At 39.5% G+C, this 20,903-nt stretch overlaps 1 protein-coding gene across 7 annotated transcripts in view; it reads left to right on the forward strand.

Moving 5' to 3' along the window:
* The window catches only part of nrp1a (neuropilin 1a), a 73,620-nt gene that overhangs the window by 35,946 nt on the left and 16,771 nt on the right, over nucleotides 1-20,903 (forward strand). For all 7 annotated transcript variants that reach the window (XR_010893725.1, XR_010893724.1, XM_067377120.1 and 4 more), the window contains 4 exons: nucleotides 3,007-3,162; nucleotides 6,905-7,071; nucleotides 14,931-15,086; nucleotides 19,241-19,385. Coding sequence is in view for 5 of the 7 variants with exons in the window: in XM_067377120.1 (XP_067233221.1) it covers nucleotides 3,007-3,162; nucleotides 6,905-7,071; nucleotides 14,931-15,086; nucleotides 19,241-19,385 (624 nt within the window). In the remaining 2 variants the exon portion in view is untranslated. The remainder of the gene's footprint in view (nucleotides 1-3,006; nucleotides 3,163-6,904; nucleotides 7,072-14,930; nucleotides 15,087-19,240; nucleotides 19,386-20,903) is intronic.

Below are 20,903 nucleotides of genomic sequence, written 5' to 3' on the forward strand. Positions count from 1 at the left end.
TTGTAAAGACATGGTTAAAACAGTCAACATGACTACAGTGGTTCAACCTTAATGTTATGAAGAGACGAGAATACTTTTTGTGTGCCAAAACAAAACAAAAATAACGACTTCATTCAACAATTTCTTCTCTATACTATCATTCTCCCACGCAGTTTACGTTGAAGACACATTGCAGAGCTTCCGTGTTTTTTTTTTGGTTTTTTTTTTCACAAAAAGTATTCTCGTCTCTTCATAACATTAAGGTTGAACCACTGTAGTCATGTTGACTGTTTTAACCATGTCTTTACTACTTCTCTGGACCTTGAATGTGGTCATTTTGTTGCTTTCCATGGGAGATAAAAAACCTTTTAGATTTCATCAAATATCTTAATTTGTGTTCAGAAGATGAACAAAGGTCTTGTGGGTTTGGAACAGCATGAGGGTGAGTACTTAATGACAGCAATTTCATTTTTGGGTGAACTAACCCTTTAAGGTACTACTATGGGTACTAACCTTTTATGGGTAAATAAGGTAAAAAGTTGTCCCTTTAAGTGGCTGTTTAAGTACCCCTAAATGCAAAATTTATCCACATTTTTCTGAGATTGCAACAGTTTTATCTGCCAGGTGAAAACTGTATATGTTGAAAGTATTAGCAGACCTTGCTTCAACAAGCCATATGATTTGAGATATCATACATCTTCAAACAGTGCTGAAGTTCAATGCTTTAGAAGGGGGTCTGGAAAATTAAACTAAATTGTGGTCAATGGAAGGTTCTCATCTTGACCTTTAACAGAGAAGTCAGATGCTATGATTAAAAACCAAAGCCATAGATCTCTAGGTGAGAACAGATGCCTGGCCCTGATCCATTTGCTATGTTTCACAAGCTAAATAAAACTCTCATAAGCATGGCCAATTTTCTAGATAGATATTTGGATCTGCACACATAATCTTACATTCACAGTTTTCTGTATCTGAGAACATGTCAGTTAGATCTCTTTATACCGTTAATAGCTGTCTCTCTGGACATTAGACTGTGGTTTGTCTCGGGCAGTTCGGGGTGAGGGACTCTGGAATGTAGACTGTTGTCATAACACCAAAAATATTTTGTTCTTCTAGATAATTACAGTTTTTATTTGTGTGTATTTGAACTGCATAAACACATCCAGAAGCCCAACAGGAAGATTCCAGCTCAAAGCGGGAAGGAAGTCTGCAAGGACCAGAGGTCTTATTCAGTTTCCACTTCATTATCGACTTTTTTCCATCTTAACAGAAGAGAGAAGCCATGAACAAATGGCACCTTTGATCTGAGGCCGAGCCTTTTGAGATTTCTCATGAGTTTTTTTTTAATTAGTTTCAGCATCTTATCCAAGGATAGGTTGTGAACCTATAGCTCAACAATTATTAAGTGTTTATGAAAGGTTACACTACTTCTGCAAAGATCTTCAGAGCTTTTTGTGAGTGCAAATTCCATGTAGGCCTGAGGGAAGTGTAGAACCTGAGACAAAGGTTGCATGCTTTATTTTAGACTTGACAGCCTGTGTTGAAAAATCTACAATAAAACGGTGTCCCACAAGTGCACAGTCGCAGAGAAAGAGCCAAGAGGGAGGTTGAAGACAAGACTTTAAAGGGGAGTCCCTGGTGCCTTAGGGCCTCAGTGTAACTCCTCTCTACAGTTCAGACACAAGCTGCATTACCTGTGGAGCCACACCAATCAATAAGTGCATTAGTGTGGAAAGACTGCAAGGCATGAGACAGAAGCTTCTATGACTTCAAGCCCCCGGCCCACCCCTTCATCACCCACTGGCCGCCCACTTTGAGGCAGTGGCAGAGGGTGTATGAAACCCCCTCCTCCTCCACCAGAGCAGACATGCTGGATGGATTCATGGAGAAGCTCTTTAAAATTTCATAGCCCTGTTGAGTCATGCAGATAATCCGGATGCTTCACCACACCCAGAGTCATCTCAACACACACAAAGCGCACACACACACATTTATACACACTTGGATGCACCTGTTTCTCCATTCTATGAATTCTTATGAAGATTAAGAGCAATGTTAAACCCCTAGATCTGTTTTATGTAATCACACACACACACACAAAGCTGGCAGTTCTGTTTAATCTCTGTTGGACTGTAATGGGCATCTTCTTAGAGCCAATCACAAGGCTTGAGAGAAACTGCAAACCTTGACCAAGGAACTATTTTATTTCTTTAACTTCTTCCTCTTTTAGATATTTTTATTACTCCTAAGTTTCTCTCTAATTAGTAGTAAATTTTAACCTTGGATTAACATAATCCTTGATCTTTCATATTTTACACAGTTCATATTTTGAGTCCATAATTAGTCCTTTTATTTTAAACACGGAGTTAATTGTGCTATTTACAATTTTACGAATTTAATATTTTTGATTAGACATTCCGGTAAGTTTCTGTGGCTGTACAAAGCTGATGAATAATTAATAAGGCAAGCAATGGGACCATTTATGATTGGTTGTCTGTTGTCAAACAACTTACCGTTACATTCTAGCACCACAGTCTAGCAAGTTTGAAATGTTGCTTAGCCTAGAGTTTAAAAGTGGCCTTAACCTGGAGAGCCTTTTGTTTCTTATTTTCCAGTAGAGCTTCAAAATATTTACTTCTCGCAACTGAATGTACTGCATACCTCTCCATTTACAACTTCAGTTGTGTTCAATTCCTTTTTTCCTGTCCCCTCCAACTCCTACACATTTTTTTCTTTTAAAGTGGCTTCTGGGAAGTCACATCAGAGTGGCCCTGGAACGAACAATACGTGCAGGAATTTATGATCGCCACTGAAAACAGAAAACCAAGGTCATAGGCACTTACAAAACAGACACTGCCCTTTTCATTTCCATCAAGAGTAAGGTTTAGAGAGAATGTTTTGTTCAGTCAACAGTCAACCAATGTCACTGTCCTTGACGTTGACACAATACAGTATCAGCTGTGATAGAATGGCTTGAATAATATTTATTGAATGCTTCTAATCAAGCCTTCTCATTTCTTTTTACAGTTGGTCCATACATTGGCAGATACTGTGGACAGAATACTCCAGGACGGATCATATCCTACACTGGAATCTTGGCTTTGACAATCAACACTGATAGTGCTATTGCAAAAGAGGGATTCTCAGCTAATTTTACTGTGCTGGAAAGGACAGTCCCAGACGGTAAGTCAATACTGTAATGTTTAAAGTGCACAAAGTAATTCATTAAATTAATATACATTTTTTACACTCATGAGATGAAGTCTTCAGTCATATGGTGGTCGCCATGTTGAGATCACACAATCAGACTTGTTGTGCGAATAAAGTATGTAAGTCTTACGTTCAATATTTAAGATTTAATGGTTAATAAACACAAATTTCATATAGATTTATCTCGCATAGAACGTCAAATTGTTATACTGTAAACTTTTCAATTTGCACATAAACACCAGAGCTGGTGGAGCAGTACATTGAAGAGGGCAAGCAAAACATGTTTTTAATCCAGCACTTTTTAGAGTGTAATTACAAGTTGGGTTGAAAATGGACAAACCCAGCAATTGGGTTGATTTAACTCAGCGGTTGGGTTAAATGTTTGCCCAACATGCTGTTGTTTAAAAAATTACTTCATGCTGGCTTAAAATGAACCCAAAATAAGTTGGAAAACAAAAATCATACAAATAATTACTAGAGGCAACAATAATAATCAAAAGGTGAACATTTATTAATAAGCAATTTGATAAATATTTATTGTTTTATTATTCATTGAACTTGTTAAGAAATGTCCATTTATTAAACATTTAATAAATGTTAATTTCCAACATATTTTGGGTTCATTTTAAGCAAGCAATACAGTAACTTTAAACAATAGTTGAGTTAAATAAAACTACCCAGCAAGTACCCATATGCTGGGTTAAAGCAACCCTGTTACTGGGTTTGTCCATTTTCAGCCCAGCTTGGCTTGTTTTTAACCCAGCATTTTTAGTGTACTTAGAAAACCTCTAGAATTGACAAAAATATTAATAAAAGCATAATTTTTTTACAGTCAAAATGTCCAGTTTTCTTAACCATGTTTGGAATATATATTTAGCAAAAAAAAAAAGTTAGCATAACCTGAAAAATCTGACTCTACACTAAAAAATGCTGGGTTTCAACCCATGTTTGGGTCAAATATGGACAAACCCAACCCAAATAAAATTTTATATTTGGGTTTGTCCATATCTGACCCAAACACGGGTTGAAACAACCCAGCATTTATTAGGGTATAGAAAATACTATTAAAAAATAAATAAATAAATAAAAAAACTAGGTTAAAGGATATTTGAAAAACATGAGAACTTTATTATGAGTATGATTGTTCCTAACGTTTGCACAGCCTTTACATAATGTTAGCCAAAGTTATTGAAACATTTCCTGTTGGTTGGGATAGACAGCATTACACACATTCACACACACATTCAATATGATGTAACATGGGAAGCTATTAAATCACCATGTCCCGCTCAGCTGTGGCCCTCTTTCATTAAGTGATTGTGTTAAGAGTCATGACCCATCTGCCCTGCATTTTGGAGGTTGGATTACTTTTTTTTTTTTTTTTTTTTTCCCAAACCAGCTAACCCAGAGGGTTCACCTCTTCACCCCAATTTGAGAAATGCTCTGACTAAACATTTAATTTCAGAACACACCATCAACCCTCAACCCTCATCATGCTATGCATGCAAATCTATCCCTAGGCACTTTTCTCTCTTACTCCTTCACTATCTGTCTTTGTCACCTTCTCTTGAGAATATACCTTTTGAACATTACCAGTGTAGTGATGCTTGTGAATCAACATGAACAGTAAAGCTAATTACAGGTCATACCAGATTGTCACATATAGTATGTGTTATAAAGTACATATCTTCATTAATGCTGTGAACTGATGTACCATGTTATATTTCAGCTTGCTACATCTAAACCATCCCGGCTCATGCTCAAGAATACATTCGGTGTGTTCTCAGCAGGGGCTTTGCTGAACAGTCGCAGTCTATCAATTATTTATTGGCTCCATAAATTTACATTCTGTGGCAGCTTCTCTCGCAGTTCGACATGTTTACCAGTATATTGTGCTTTGCAGGAAGGAAGGAGATCGCCATTGGCAATAAGTCTTTATGTGAAGGATTTTGTCAGAGAACCGTCATAGATTTATGGTCTCTGCCTAGTGGGACCAAACAGTGACGGATGCTAGATGTAATCAGACGAGCGATCTGGTTGTTTTCAGTCATTGTTCTAAAGAATGAAAGGGTGGAAAGAGAATAGATGGCTTGAAGAGATAGAGAGATAAAGCAGAGCACAAGAGAATGAGTAATCATGTTAAGATTAAGTTGAGCTGCAGTTTCAAGGGTAAAAGAGAGAAATTCATGAGAAGCACATAAAAGACTCAACACTCCCTTTTGATTTTAATAGAGTTTGGCACTAACACGCTGCTAAGCTAATAATGTTATTCTGTAATAATACATAGCACACTTCTACAAATTGACAATGATAATCATAGTTGCTACAGTAAGTTAATATTAAAACAAAATCTATACTACTGTATACTAAATATACTATGGTATATTTTTCTACACTTTCAGAAAAAAAGCTACAGAAACTGTCACTGGGATGGTACCTTTTCTGTTACTAACCATGGTACCTAAAGAGTGGATATTAGTACCTCAAAGGTACATATTGGTCCCAAAAGTGTACATATTAGTACCTCTTTAAAAGTTGATGTCCCGGCGACAGCTTTTGTACCATTTTTTTCTGAGATTGTATGGATAAAATTGTCTGTTATTTAGATATTAAGCATTTTTAATGATACTTTTCCATATTGAATTAAATGTATAAATTATTACATTTCTCTCAACTCCATGCAGCTGCCACCTTGGACGGGTTTTTTCACTGAGCTTTTCAGAAGGCACTCTCGGGTTGGCTAATTTACAAAGAATAAATGTGATGCTTACAATTTGGTATAGGTATAGTTGCATAAATTTGATGCCTTCAAATGCTGTCTGGGCAGGCGACTGTTTTCAAAACAGGGCTAATGGCTCAGTGTGAGTGAACAAATAAAACTACTGTCCATTTAACACACATGCCTTCTCCATCTGCTACATGTGTTTAGGCCTGTGTTGTTTGAGTATGTGTGTATCTGACCTGGTTGCACCTTTCGCTGTTATATTAGGGAACATGAGCTCAACATGTATTTCCCTACATTGAGGACTCCAATATGTGTTTGTTTGGTGTCTGTGACCTCTCGTAAATAAATTAGCGTGTCTCCCACCTCAGCCTCAACATTTCCCCATCCTCCGCAGTCCTAAATTCTGTGCCGATGTGTCTGGATAAAGACCCTCAGGGGTCAAAGCATGAACTTTGCTTGTCTCCAACACACGGTCAGCATGCACCATAACCTCAAAAAACAATCAGTAATGCCCTTATCCTGGGTGGCATGGCATGTGGAGTGATATACAACCTGCTCTCCTGGCATCTAAAAGCACAGACACACTAGGGCCGTCTGTGACTTTCCATTCCTCCAAACGCTGACGCTGGGGAAATGGCCTTCCCATGTGCCATTTAACTGTGCACCTTCCAGAGGCTTTTCTTTTATGGACCTCATGACTTGTTGCTAGACTTAAGAGCTTAAACTGAATGTTTTATGAATAAAGGTTTGCGTCTTAATGTGGTATGCTTCCATTAAATTGTGCTTTTTTAGCGAGGAGTGAGAGGGAAAGAGGAGTGCGTATGTTTTATTCTGGTGCAAAGAGATGAAAACCTATGGTACTTTGCTGCTGAGTGGCCCATTCCCAAGAGGCAGGCCTTAGTTTGGGTCGTGATCTGATGTATTCTTTATTTAGATCATGAAATGACATTTTAACAACTCCCCCGCCCCTCTTTCTCTCTGTTTCTTCAGACTTTGACTGTACCGAGCCTTTGGGTATGGAAACTGGGGAAATCCATTCTGACCAAATCACGGCCTCATCCCAGTACAACCCCAGCTGGTCTCCGGAACGTTCTAGACTCAACAACCCAGAGAATGGTTGGACCCCTGCAGAGGACTCAAACAAAGAATGGATTCAGGTAGTGCACGATTCACATGCATATACTGTAGATAGCAGTCTATTATGAATGAGTAATGGAGGAGGGATTTGTCCTTGGCAGAGAATAGACACTGCTGTGATTTTTTGAAGAATAGAGAAGCTGAGTCTACAGAAGAAAAGTTTGAAACTCTGAAACTCCCCCACACTTTTATGATTTTTGAGTCTAGCTGAATTCAACTTCAGCTCTAACAGGCAGCCTTGCAGATGCATTTGCCACTGGCTTGCTGCTGTCTATTGAAGACCAACAGCAACATCTGTTGAATTGTGCCCTTTGGTCAACAGCCATGGAATGTTAAAACCCAAATGTACTGGTTTGCTCCCAGCCAACAGATGCTTGTAACCTCAAGAAAATCTGTCTATGAGATGCATTTGGTATCTAACATAATCTTAATGTCCGAGAGACAATAAGAAACCTGAAACTTGTTCTAAGGAATGTGGCCACACACAAGGACAGTTACATGTTCTTAGACAACAGATTATTTCTGCATGTCTATTTTGGACACATGAATCTGTAGTAAAAAAAAATAAAAAATTGGCAGCAATTATTGTGTTGATTACAGGCCTTTTCTTGCACTTAGGGGCTTTTCTGTGACCCAAACCCCAAGGGTACCCTGAAATCCCAGACTTGTTTGCCTGACTGGAAAGTTTGGGCCAAAGAAACTCCTCAGGAGGCTAATAACAGACATGACCCGTGGCCAAATATTTGCTAGGGGAGGTCTGTTAAGCAGATTTTCCTTATTGCTATCAAAATATTGTCTATGAAAACCCTTGTTCTGAACCAGAGACTAATTGAATTAAGAGGAAGGTACCTCAGTGTAGCAGAGAAGATGAACTGTGATGTTTAATTCATTTAATTGTGGAAGCAAGACGTATGGATGTCCCAAGGGTACTTGAGACAAGTTCTCCCCCTGTGCCTGCAAATTCTGCCCCATATTTTTAGGAAGAAATTCCATAGCTTAGCAGAGCAGAGCCCTGAAGATACAATGTTGAGACTGATCAATATGAGGATTGTGACTGCTGCCGTTTTATCTGTGTTCTTGATCATCATGATATTTCAAAGTTCTTCTTTGTTTAGATGGCCTCATTACGCTTATAGATTACCAGTCTCTGTCAATATGGTATTGATTTGGGACCCTTGTACTAAGCACAATGAACTATACTAACACTCTACCAGGATGTTCTCTGAGAAGCAGTCGATAATTAGCCTCTACTCGTTTTACAGACCATCACTTCAGCTGAAGGATTCTCATGTTCGTCAGATGACAGTATATTTGTCATTGTTTGGCATGTGGTTTTGACATGCTGTTGCGCCACTAAGCTTTATTTTGCATCAAACCAATGGGAAGTCTTAAAAAAAAGTGAAACATTCTCCATTTGTGAGTCAAATGAGTCTCAAAGATCAAATGAAGAGAAAATGTATATTTTAGCTCCTAAACCAATCGGTTCCACATCATTTCACAGTTGCCACTTCATATTTTATTCAGGATAATTAAGTAGACTTTGCAAATGTTCGCCCTCTTGGCTTGCTAAACTTGTTTAGTCATTTCAGATATTAATGAAACCCTAAATGACTCGCCTCCCACAGTGCAGTATCGAGCTGAAGAGAGCACAATTTTGCAGGCGCTTGGAATTCTCTAAAGGGTATTGATTAGAGGAAGGGTACTCTTTTCGGTAGGAGAAATTTCAGCAAATCAAACGTATTCTGTTTCAGCCCTCATGTGCAGTGCCCTGTAAATCCCTTTCCGCCAATCAGATGTCAAAGTTGAACCCCGCACATCTGTTTCCAAGGGAACAAAGGCGGAACCCTGCCGAGGATGAATGATTTATAATTTGGAGACGTCCTGCGCTCATTCTCTCTCTCGTACCCAGCACTTGTGGAGGAGTTTAATTATAACAAGCGTTATTAAAAGAGTGGAATTCTTCATTTCGCTTCCATTAAGCAAAACGACCCACCACAACAGTATTTCTCAATCTAATAGTGCAGTCCAACAACTCGCTCACTCCTGTATCCTCCAATGCATGTTATCAGTTCATTATTTATTACATTTACACTCTCAAATGTAATTTACAGCAGACACTTATATTATTCATAGAAGCCCTGTTCTTCCTTGTTAAAAAATCCCCAATTCTAGCAGGTTTTTTTTTTTTTTTTTTTTCACCCAGAAGGTGTCAAAAAGACAGCGTTTGTCATGCATCTTAATGCAGCTTCAAATTAGATTCGGGGTCTAATGCTCCCAGCTTGCCACTCCTGACAATTAGTCAAGGGTCAGGAGATCTTCAGCTAAGCCAGTAAGCTACAGAGGCTACTATTCTTTATGTCCATTTACAATGGTTTGTGCCATGCTGACAAACAAATGTCCGTTAAGGTCTTTAGCAGATTTGATGGTTGAAACATGGGGCAAAGTCTTGCAGAACATGGGATTCTGGCACTGAATACTTCCAGTGTGCTATGTTTATGGATACAGCCTGGTTTCAATCGGAAGACTATGTTAAAGCGTGACAAGCCAAGATACCTACATCTGTACAACACATTTTGACTCTCACAGGGAAAGACTTCCGATTTATAGAATACCGTAACCTAAAACAAAGACACTCTGAAGGGTCTTATGGATGGCAGATTTTCAATCCCGTGGAGAGCCTGGCACAACAAAAAACAGATCCTGTTTGATAGACAGACTGAGATATTTTAACATCAATGCGGAGTACTCCAAGTGATGCAATAAATGCACGCTCATCCACTCCAGCAGCATCAAAGCACTTATATGAATTATGCATTTTGATCTGGGAAAAAGTCAACTGTCAATAGTTGATAGCTCCTGTCTAGCTCTGCTAATGGTTGAATAGAAGTTGCTCATTATAGATCATGTTCTGTTTCATTAATCTTAGCCTCGCATTCATTCTCATCCACAGGTCTGCCGAAAACGCGTCAGCTGTTGCATTTATGCTTTGAATACACAGTTGTTCATTTATGAACCTGCTGCATACGCCTGTCCTGCTGTTCAGCTAAATGGTTTGATCAGGGCTTGATTCACAGGGATGCGAAGGCTTTTCTCCTTAGCATCACTGGAGAGGATGTGTACCTTCATCTTGTTCATTAAAGCATCTCTGACAAGAGGGCAGAGCGTTCAAAACAACAAAGCGATGTTTTCAAGTCTGGAACTGTAGAATGCCAACCTAGTTTTGTGTCAGCCAGTTCAAGAGGAAGCCGTCAGCTTGATTGATGGAGGTGAGGAGGGAATGTGCCAGGTCCGTAGATGGAAACAATGATTGAGACACCACCCCAACCTCTTATTCTTATCCGCTGTGCCAATGCCTTGAGTCGCCGACCCATTTTGTCACAAAAACAGGTCGGAATTCCCATCAAGCAGGCACTAATTACAGACTTCCTCTGAGAAAAACATTCCTCTCAGGCTCTCGAGTGTACGATTATCTAGGAAGGTTGAATGTAACGAAGGAAATGGCGTGAAAGAGGGAGAATTAGGGGCGAAATGTCACTCCCGAATCAACGCGTTTGGCCGTATCCTGTTTGGCTTCGCATGTCATCGACATGTGTTTTCTATTAGCGATGGTCATGTAGACGCAGCTATGTCCGCTCTCCATTGTTTTGCTTAGATTTTTTTCTCTCTTCAATTAAAGGATTAGCTGCTGCTATTTTGAGACGGGTGCTGTTCTCCTGCCAGCTGATGAGTAATTAGACAGTGGGACTGTAATTAACATGAGAGTCTCTACTGACAAAGCCTGCAGAGCTGGTGTCAAGCTAGGCCACCCTGCTAGCATCACACCTGCGCTAGGTACATTCTTATGGTTTAGATTTTAAACCATCTTCAGTGCCTACATGTAATTAGCTTGAAGCGCTTAAAATATCATCTTTGATATAATTTTCTAGCAATTAAATATGAATCCAGGTGTATGCTAGATACATAAGCTCTTCTGCTACTGTGAAAAAGGCCCAAGCAACATTGCATTCATAATAAATTCATGTCAGAGGAAGTTCATTTCTAAGACAGGCAGGATATTCTATTGTCATCAGTGAGCTTATTGTTGTCTTATTGTGTTTGGTTTGTAATAACAACAATGACCATGAACTTTATGATAACAGACCTCTAGCCTGACTCATACTGGAAATATAGTCCAAAATGCAGTCATACAGTGCAACAGATGAAACAACTTTTGGAAACTATTTTACTTGCATAATGTTACATATTGCAAGGACGTTAGTTTTATCCATTTGCAATTGATTGGATTGTTAAAAGTGATCAATGTATCATAGGTGTTTGAAGGAAAGGAGCTCTTTTTAGACTTTTTTAGATGAGTTATTAGGTTAGCGTTAAAGGATTAGTTAAGTTTCAAATAAAATTTTCCATCTTCATCCAAGATGCCCATGTCCTTCTTACTTCAGTCGAAAAGAAATTAAGGTTTTTGATAAAAACTTCTAATGGACTTCGATTGCCTCCAAACAGTTGAAGGTCAGTTTCAGTTTCAATTACAGTTTCAGTGCAGCTTTTTAAATGATACCAGACGAGGAATAAACAAATGATCACCTTCCAAGTGTTTACGCTGTATGTCCTACGCCTTTCCTATTCTACTTACGGAAAAAAATGGAACTGGCACCGCGTTCGTTCTGTAGGTTGAATAGGGAAGGCGTAGGACATGCAGCGTAAGCTTTTTGAAGAATACAAAAGTGCCGTTTTGGTGCAAAATTTTCGAAAATGACTGATCGTTTCGCTAGATAAGACCCTTATTCCTCGTCTGGTATTGTTTAATGCCATTTGAAGCTGCACTGAAACTGTAATTTTGACCTTCAACCATCTGGAGGCCAATGAAGTCCACTATAAGGTGAATAATCCTGGAATGATTTCATCAGAAACCTTAATTTCTTTTTGACTGAGGAAAGAAGGACATGGACATCTTGGATGACATGGGGGTGAGTAAATTATCAGGAAAATGTTATTTGAAAGTGAACTAATCCTTTAATCTTTTCAACTGTGGGAAAATTATATTAATTTGTGTGTCTTTTGTTTTTAATATATTCGCTCCACTTACATACCATCCTCCCCATTAGACTGGTTTGGGTCATTTTTCTCTTGAAGAGAAGTAGATGATCACCACTCAGGCACATGCATAATTTTAAAAATTAAAAAAATAAGTTCTAAAAATAACGCTAGCTAATTCTGCCAGGTAAATTGGGTGATGAATGTGAGGTCTTCGAGGAGCCTATAGATCTCTCAGCTGGCAGTAATACAATTTTCATGAAAATGTGAATTAATTATACCTGTGGTTAATGGAATTTTAGAGGAGCTTTCGGAGCAACCAGGTGTCGTGGGATGGGATGGTGGGAGGAAGCCGTGATTTGATGGATGAAGTAGAACTTTGCCCTGCGAAACCTGCCGTCCCACATTTGTGTTTGCTTTGACTGGGCCATCGCGCATCTGTCTGCTCAACGTCTTAGTTCCTCCTGGCTAACACACACCAGATGGTGCTTGAGCCTTAGATACACAAGAGCAGTTGTGCTTTTAATGATTGACCAATTTGTGGATTTTTGTTGTCCTCTAACATGCAAGACAAAGGTGAAAGACACAAAAAATAGACAGAATGAAGAAAAATATTCTTATTAGTCGCTTTATTTTTATAGAGCAGAATTCGAAGAACCGCAAATGCAAAAACATTGAAAAAATCGCGTGTAATCAACTTCCTACAAGCACGCTAAACAAAATAAACACCATTATGAGCCCATGCCAGGATGAGCACAACTGTCACAGCTTTAGGAAGCGAGCAGACATGTTTGACGCTTGTTTAATTCAACGCAATTAGCATGAGAAGCTTCAATGAGTGTGAGCTGGGTTTAGGCAGATTAGATTTCTGCCGCTTCCTTACATGCGGGCCGAGGCCAAGGCAAGAACTGTCCCTTCCACCACAAACACACTCAGGCTCTGATGTAATAAAACACACACTCTTTGTAAATTTAATTAGCTGTGAAAATCTAAGCTGAGGTCCATACTTCACAAATGGACTCTGAGCAAAATGAGCAGGTTTTAACATACCAGGACTTTCCCATGACTGAATTATAAGAAGTAGTTACACTTGGGTTCTTGCCAGCAAGATATATTAATGATATGTTTTTATTCAATTTCACATTTTAGATCATTGGGCGTGATATCATGAGAAAAGCATTATTTGATTTGTGTATTGAGTGGGATCTCTGTAGACCCATCCTCTTACATAACCCACAACATCCAAACAAACAGAGTAGAAATAGTGATGAAATATAAAACAATATGATTTGCGGAGTCAGCTGGCTTGAGGACACATTTTCCTCCAGAGACATATCGATTCAAGTTTGGACATTTTCTCACAGACTTAAAATTGGACTGACCGTTATAAAACTGCATATTCACACTAGTGACAAGTACTCAGCTGGCCTGGTTTGTCTTCAGATGTCTGTGTGGTTTCAACTGTTACCAAAAATTATTTAATTCATCATTGTTTTTTTCTTCTGTGGTCATGATATTTCAAATGAAATGCCAACAGTCGAGTCCGGCTTGTTTCCATATAAGGAAGTGTAATTCAATTTTGGAATAGGTTTTTTTCTGGAAGCCAGAAAGTGGAGTTTCTCAGCCAGGGAATTCCCATGAGCAACTGGGGTTTTCCCTTAATCTCCTGTTTGCACTGTATTGCTTTTAGAGGTGAAGTGTGTATTTGTTTCTTGATGTTAAAATATTGTCTCCTATACCAGCTTAATAAGCAGAGACAACAATAAGCAAACCATTTGTAGTTTGATTTCCCTGGAGAGTTTACACTCTGCGATTCTGTTGTGGTTATAAAAAAAACATTGCTCAATTTAAGAATCCTGACCAGCTTGACACAGCAACAACTCAACCAAAGATGTCACTTTGAGGCGGAACTAACTGATTGGCTGACTAATGGCAGCCAGGGAGTGTATTCAGGAAATCTATTGGAAAACAATAATCATTTTGCCATTTTTGGGAAAAAAAGAAAAAGTTGATAAACCCACGAGGTGCTCATTAATTCTGATCTTTGATAAGCTGGTGTGAGGGAAACTGATCCAGACCGTCTTTTCTCCAGCCAAGCTTTCTGATCTCAGTTCGCTGTCTGCTCCACAGCTCTCTTATCTTCCTGCCATGTATATTTTAGCATAGCCAGAAAATCAGATCTGCACTCATTGAGCAGACCCCAGAAACAAAGACCTTATTTTTTAATACCATTAAACTGAGTGAGGACTATGTCTTACAAATGCTGCACAATAGGGAACAGACTGAGTTTGCAATTAGCTCTTTCTATGCTAAATGAGTTTGAGACAAGCAAAACCATTATGTTAGTGCTTCTACATCCCATCATGTTTATTACAGCTCTGATATTCCTGGATTTGACCAAATCACAGACAGCTCTGTCCACAATGTTTTCTCTTCCAGTAACCCCTGACCGCTTTCTCCCATCCTTCCTCCTGACCACCTCTCAGGCACACTCTCCGCAAGCTCATGGGAATGACATCAGAACTCATGACTTCTTTATGAAGCATTCATTTTTCAATACAGCACACATCTGAAATACACGTTTCCTTTCAAATGATTTTTTCCCCTGCACAGACTCTATGAAGTTAAATATCCTTCCTCATCCAATAAGCTCTTGTCTCCCGTTCAGGAAATTAAATCGTCACATTGACTTTGCTTTATTAAATTGGGATTCATTAAAATTAATCTTTCATTCTAATATTCACCTGGGGTCTTGTGAGCTCAATATGTGACACACGATAAGCCACTTTTAAAGTGATACTCCCTCTGTTCTGAGCAATATAGAAGTAATATGGTTCTCTCTCCTCAGGTTGATCTTGGATTCCTGCGCTTTGTCTCGGCAATCGGCATACAGGGAGCCATCTCTCAAGAGACCAGGAAGAAGTACTATGTGAAGTCCTACAAGGTGGATGTGAGCTCAAACGGAGAAGACTGGATAACTATTAAGGATGGCCCAAAACAGAAGGTGACTTATTTGATTATTTTCATGCTCATTCTTAAAGGATTATTTCATTTCAGAATTAAAATTTCCTGATTATTTACTCACCCCCATGTCATCCAAGATGTTTATGTCTTTCTTTATTCAGTCCAAAAGAAAAGAAAGGAAAACATTCTAGGATTTTTTTTCCATATAGTGGACTTCACTGGTGTACAACAGGTTGAAGGTCCAAACTGCAGTTTCAATGCAGCTTCAAAGGGCTCTACATGATTCCAGCTGAGAAATGAGGGTCTTGTCTAGTGAAACGATTGGTCATTTAAAAAAAAAAAAAAAAAAAAATCTTGCACTGCTCTGCTATGCGCCACGCATTATGTAATCACGTTGGAAAGGTCACGCCTGATGTAGGCAGAAGTACAAGCATTTGTGGTTAAAAAGTATATAAATTTTAATTTTTTATAGAAAATGACCAATCATATCACTAGACAAGACCCTTATTCCTCATCTGGGAACATGTAGAACCCCACTGAAACTGCAGTTTGGACCCGTTTTTACCCCAGTGAGGACCATTATATGGAGAAAAATCTCTCGGGCCACAGAAACAAAAAGTTTTATGTAAGAACTACTATATGAAATATAGTTTCTGCTCTTAAACTATCCACGAGGAACAGTTTCTGCTTTTAAACTATCTACACTGACTTCCACTGTAAATTTGTTACTGTAAACACAATTTGTGTTTGTTTTTAGAAACTAAGCAAAAGGTCAAAAGGATTTTCTTCGGTGGTAATAGAGCAGTCGATAACGCTTTACTCATTTTGAACCTGGAACATTCCGTGACCGTTAAACATATTCATATAACAATGAAATAGTGTTAGAATGTCCTGGTAAGAGCTCAGGTTTGGTTCCGTACAGCTCATTTTCCACTAAACGATAAAGAGGTCTTTTATTTTCTCACCCTAACATGGAAGTAATCCGTAACTAGGTATGTTTCCAGAGCTCCCTGGCAGGAAGCCCTGTAAACATCTTCTTGCATTGTAGCGCTGTCACCGTGTGCATTCGTTACACCAATCCATACTCCAGCTCCAGACGGGAATGCCACGCTCATGTGTTCTGCAGGGGTTGTGTTTCTCTGACTCCATTATGTGCCCAGTGTGGTATGTTAATCCGCCCTCTTAAAAGACTGAACTTGCAAGCACTGTAAAAACTCCAACTCCAAAGCCACCACAGTAGTCTGACTACTTTTCTTTTTCCCTTAAAGGAATGATGTCAACATTTGTGGTAGGGCTTTTTTTTCTTTCTTTGAAAGGAAAGAACAAAAGAGTTAATAAACACAGAGTGGCTAATTGAGAGCATGAGAGGAGGAGGCATTCTGGGAAGGTTTACCAGGTTTAGAGTGTTTGAACAGCTGGTTGGACGCAATTGAGCATGTGACTCATAGAATGAGGGCCAAGGAGAGGCTGATCGATTAGCCATCGGGTGAGCTGACACTAATGTGTCCCTCAACACAGAACAGTTAACTACAGGAAGACATGCCTATTACATTTGACACATTGGCTGACTCTGAAAACCTTGTGAGCTACCAACCTAGACATCATTTTGGGGATCATAGATCTAGATCTAAGACAGGTTCAGATATTATTGTTTTCTCCAGAATCAAATTTTACCTTAAACCAAACAACTCAAGTGTTATGTGAAAAACATGATGTAGCCTATTACATATATTATATTACATGTTTAAATTTTAAGTGTATATAACTTGATTTGGCTGTTGAATGATCCAAAGATTCGGCCTCTGTATGCAGCTTTGTAGGTTTTGAGACACTTCCAGTGTGTGCAGTTTGTTTTACTCATTTGTGAGTGCAGGACGTGTTCATGTGCATGTTTATGTCTGCTTGGCAGACTAGCTCTAACAATACAAGTTTTGAAATAGACCTGTCAAGCTCAGCAAACCAATTAGATGGTTACGTACGTGTGTGTGTGTGTGTGTGTGTGTGTGTGTGTGTGTGTGTGTGTGTGTGTGTGTGTGTGTGTGTGTGTGTGTGTGTGTGTGTGTGTGTGTGCGTGTGTGTGCGTATACATCTTCATGCTTGGAAGTAACAGTGAGCTTAAATATACCCAAAGGCCCAATTTCTATGTCGACCCTCAACTAAAGTACACTGTTCTCTTTTTAGAGTGTGCATTTTTAAGGTGCGGTGCCTTGTTTCTGTCTGCTTGGCTCTAAAGTGCTTTTGTGAGGTGAGGGCCCATTTACAGACTGCTGAAACAGCAGTTCGACTGTGGGGTTGTTGCACAAAGGAAAGCCTTTTTACTACTTAGAGCAGTAGGGCAGAGCATTGGCGTGACATTTAAAGATAGCGGATGGCTCCTCATGTGTCTCCCTCCCAGACACACGTTTTGAAAAGCAGTGCCCAGGGACACGATTAGCAGCATGGATTCTGGGATAGACGGATTGGCTGTATACCCTGACTTGGCTATCCTGTAAGGCCTATTTGACCTTGTCTTGTTTTGAATTGTGTTGAATGTACTGATATTAAAGCAATACACTGAGAGAGAGAGAGAGAGAGAGAGGCTGCACATTGCAGTGATTTTACCACTGGTTAGGGTGGTTTCTAAAGTGTTAAAGGATTAGTCCACTTTTAAATAAAATGTTCCTTATAATTTACTCACCCCCATGTCATCCAAGATGTTCATGTCTTTCTTTCATCAGTCGAAAAGAAATTAAAGGTTTTTGATGAAACCATTCCTGGATTTTTCTCCTTATAGTGGACTTCAATGGCCTCCAGACTGTTGAAGGTCAAAATTACAGTTTCAGTGCAGCTTCAAATGGCTTTAAACGATACCAGACGAGGAATAAGGGTCTTATCTAGTGAAACAATCGGTCATTTTCGAAAAAAAAAAAAAAAAATACAACTGTATATGCTTAAACACAAATGATCACCTTGTATGTGCTTCCGCTTTCCGTATTCAACTTACGGAATGAACACGGCGCCAGTTTAGTTTTTTTCCATAAGTAGAATAGGTAAGGCGTAAGACATACAGCATAATTTTTTTGAAGAATACGGAAAGCGGAAGAACGTACAAGGCGATCATTTGTGTTTATAAAGCATTTACAGTTGTATTTTTTTTTTTAAATGACCGATCGTTTCACTAGATAAGACCCTTATTCCTCATCTGGTATCGTTTAAAGCCCTTTGAAGCTGCACTGAAACTGTAATTTTGACCTTCTTGAGCCGTGTGGAGGCCAATGAAGTCCACTATAAGGAGAATAATCCTTAATTTCTTTTCTACTGAAGAAAGAAAGACATGAACATCTTGGATGACATGGGGGTGAGTAAATTATCAGGAAAATTTTATTTGAAAGTGGACTAATCCTTTAAGGTTGTCTAGATTGACTTCTTGCATAGAAAATGGTGGCAACAGCATTATGAATAGAGTTCCCACAGATAACTTAAATGTAATTTTTAGAAATTTAATTACAGGATTACTGGAAAATCAGCTTTATAATTTTTGTCTGCTATAAAACTTTTTTACAGGTCAGTGGCTTTAGTCAAATTTCCATATTCACTTTAGGTAATCAGGTGTGAAGACATCAGCAATTGCGTTTCACTCTTAACTCTCCTCTCAGTTTGTCTCATCTTGAGAGCAAAAAATCGGGATTTGAGGAAGTGAAAGAGAGAAACTTCAAGATGTACAGTACTTAAAAAAAATCTGCTGACCTTTATACAGTGCCAAGATGCTATGTACAACAAAGTCGCCTTTGCTTTCATTTGTCTTTCTTGTAACACAATTTCCAGATCCTCCCTTCACAGAGAACATGTGCTAGCTGTCAGCAAGTATCAGTGCCCATAAACAAAACACAATTTGATTCATCGCTATGTCTGTTGAAACAACAAAAGAGACCATTGTGTAACTGAAGCGTCCAAAACATTCAGCACTAGTTGTAACCCAGACTCTGACATCACAAAGTAGCTTTTGTATTGCTACACAGTTGGCTCCAGAGATAATTCAATTCAGGCTCTATTTAGGTTGTCACATTTGAAGATGCTGATCTAAACGCATTCCTATCATTTCTCTCTGTTTCTAGGGCAGAATGTTAGGTGAGTCCCAGGCCACAACGGTCTGTCCTTAGTGGCTCCCTTAACAAACAATGTTAATTATTAATGTGTTTGTTCTTCGTTTGTCAGATTTTCCAGGGTAACACCAACCCTACCGACGTAGCGAAAGCCGCGTTCCCCAAGCCCACGTTGACGCGATACCTCCGGATTCGACCTTACTCATGGGAGACCGGCATCGCCCTGCGGTTCGAGGTGTATGGATGCAAAATTTCAGGTTGGTTCCAAAAGAATCTGGTTCTTTTCACAGGCCTCAAAACAAGCTGTCAACAGCACAAATGGGATATATCAAAAATTCTGTTTAGAAGCAGAGTGTTAATTCAGATTTAGAAGCAGTGTTTTGTCAACACACCACTCCATCATGATCTTTCAATTAGATGGTTTACGTTTTGCTTGCTTTAGAGGCAGGCATACAGAAAAGTGTTTATTCATGCCTCTGAAAGCCATGTGTGAACCGTGCGTGTGCAATAGTCAAAGAGCTATTGCATTAAACACAAGTGTTCATGTCAACGAAAAGGACTGTGTATTCATGTTTCCCCATGTTTGGATGTACTTCATTCAAAATGAATGGCGTGCACAGCATGCACGGCTGCTGTTGCAACCTCTTCACTTCTACCCCAATTCTGCCTCTACCCTCCTCCCCTGAGCTTTAACCTCTCAGCCTCTCACACACACAGATGTACATATTGCACATGCAATTGTGCACGCCGAGATCTACACCCACCAGCCAGTCAGGCCCAGCTGGCCCTGGCCTCATTTGCATACTCATCTGCATGTTTTGGCATGGCTCCACCCTACAGAGCCTTGATTGCAAAGGCTTTCATATCATCAGTGCCTCCCTGCTGAGAACAATTCCTCATATGTGTAGGAGGAGGGTGAGTGTGTTTGCCATCATGCAACGTCTATCAGCTTTACATTCAACATGCATGGGGGGCTTATTTTTAGACTGTGTGTGTGTACACAGATTTCGCACTGGTTGTATATTTGTGCGTGTACTGTATGTGTGCGGTTCACCACAGTTCTGGAGCGCAGCTGTTGCAGTCATGTTTTGGATGGGTGAACAGACCGCATTCTAAACACATCACAAGAGCGGAGGCCTCCCAGTGACATCATCAGTGAGCATCGGGCTCCCTTGTTATGATGCGGCCAAGCAGGGTGACTGATTAGAAAAGAATGTCCCCCTAGTTTCACTTACTATCAAGAACCATGGTATTACTAGCTCAAGGTACTATGTTAGAAGTGTATTTTTTGAAGATATACTTTAAAAAGACCATGTTTTTGGATATTTACCAGGATATACTACCAAGAATACCATGGTGCATGTCCAAAAGCCATGAAAGTACCCTGGAGTACCATATAAACACCATTATTTTAGTACCAAGGTATACAGGTCAAAATACCATTGTATTACTATGTGATGCCATCATTTGAAGTAAGTACATGACATATGAAAGGCCAAGTATGGTAATCCATACTCGGAATTTGTCCTCTGCATGTAACCCATCTGGTTAGTGCACACGCATTAGCAGTAATAAGTAGTAAACAACTCAAGGGGCTGCAGGGGGAGGGGGCCCTCGATTGCAAACGTGTTCACCCTCGATAGAAATTGCGTTCCGGGAATGGGAACACTGGGGCTCTGCGATGTGACCGCAAAGGGCACTTTCACTTTCACGACCAAAGGGGCAGGGGTTCAAGGGGCCTTTTTTGCTGTGGTGCCCAGGGAGCAATTTGGGGT

Source organism: Chanodichthys erythropterus, chromosome 23 (assembly GCF_024489055.1).
Source record: "Chanodichthys erythropterus isolate Z2021 chromosome 23, ASM2448905v1, whole genome shotgun sequence".
In the NCBI taxonomy this organism is placed as follows: domain Eukaryota; kingdom Metazoa; phylum Chordata; class Actinopteri; order Cypriniformes; family Xenocyprididae; genus Chanodichthys; species Chanodichthys erythropterus.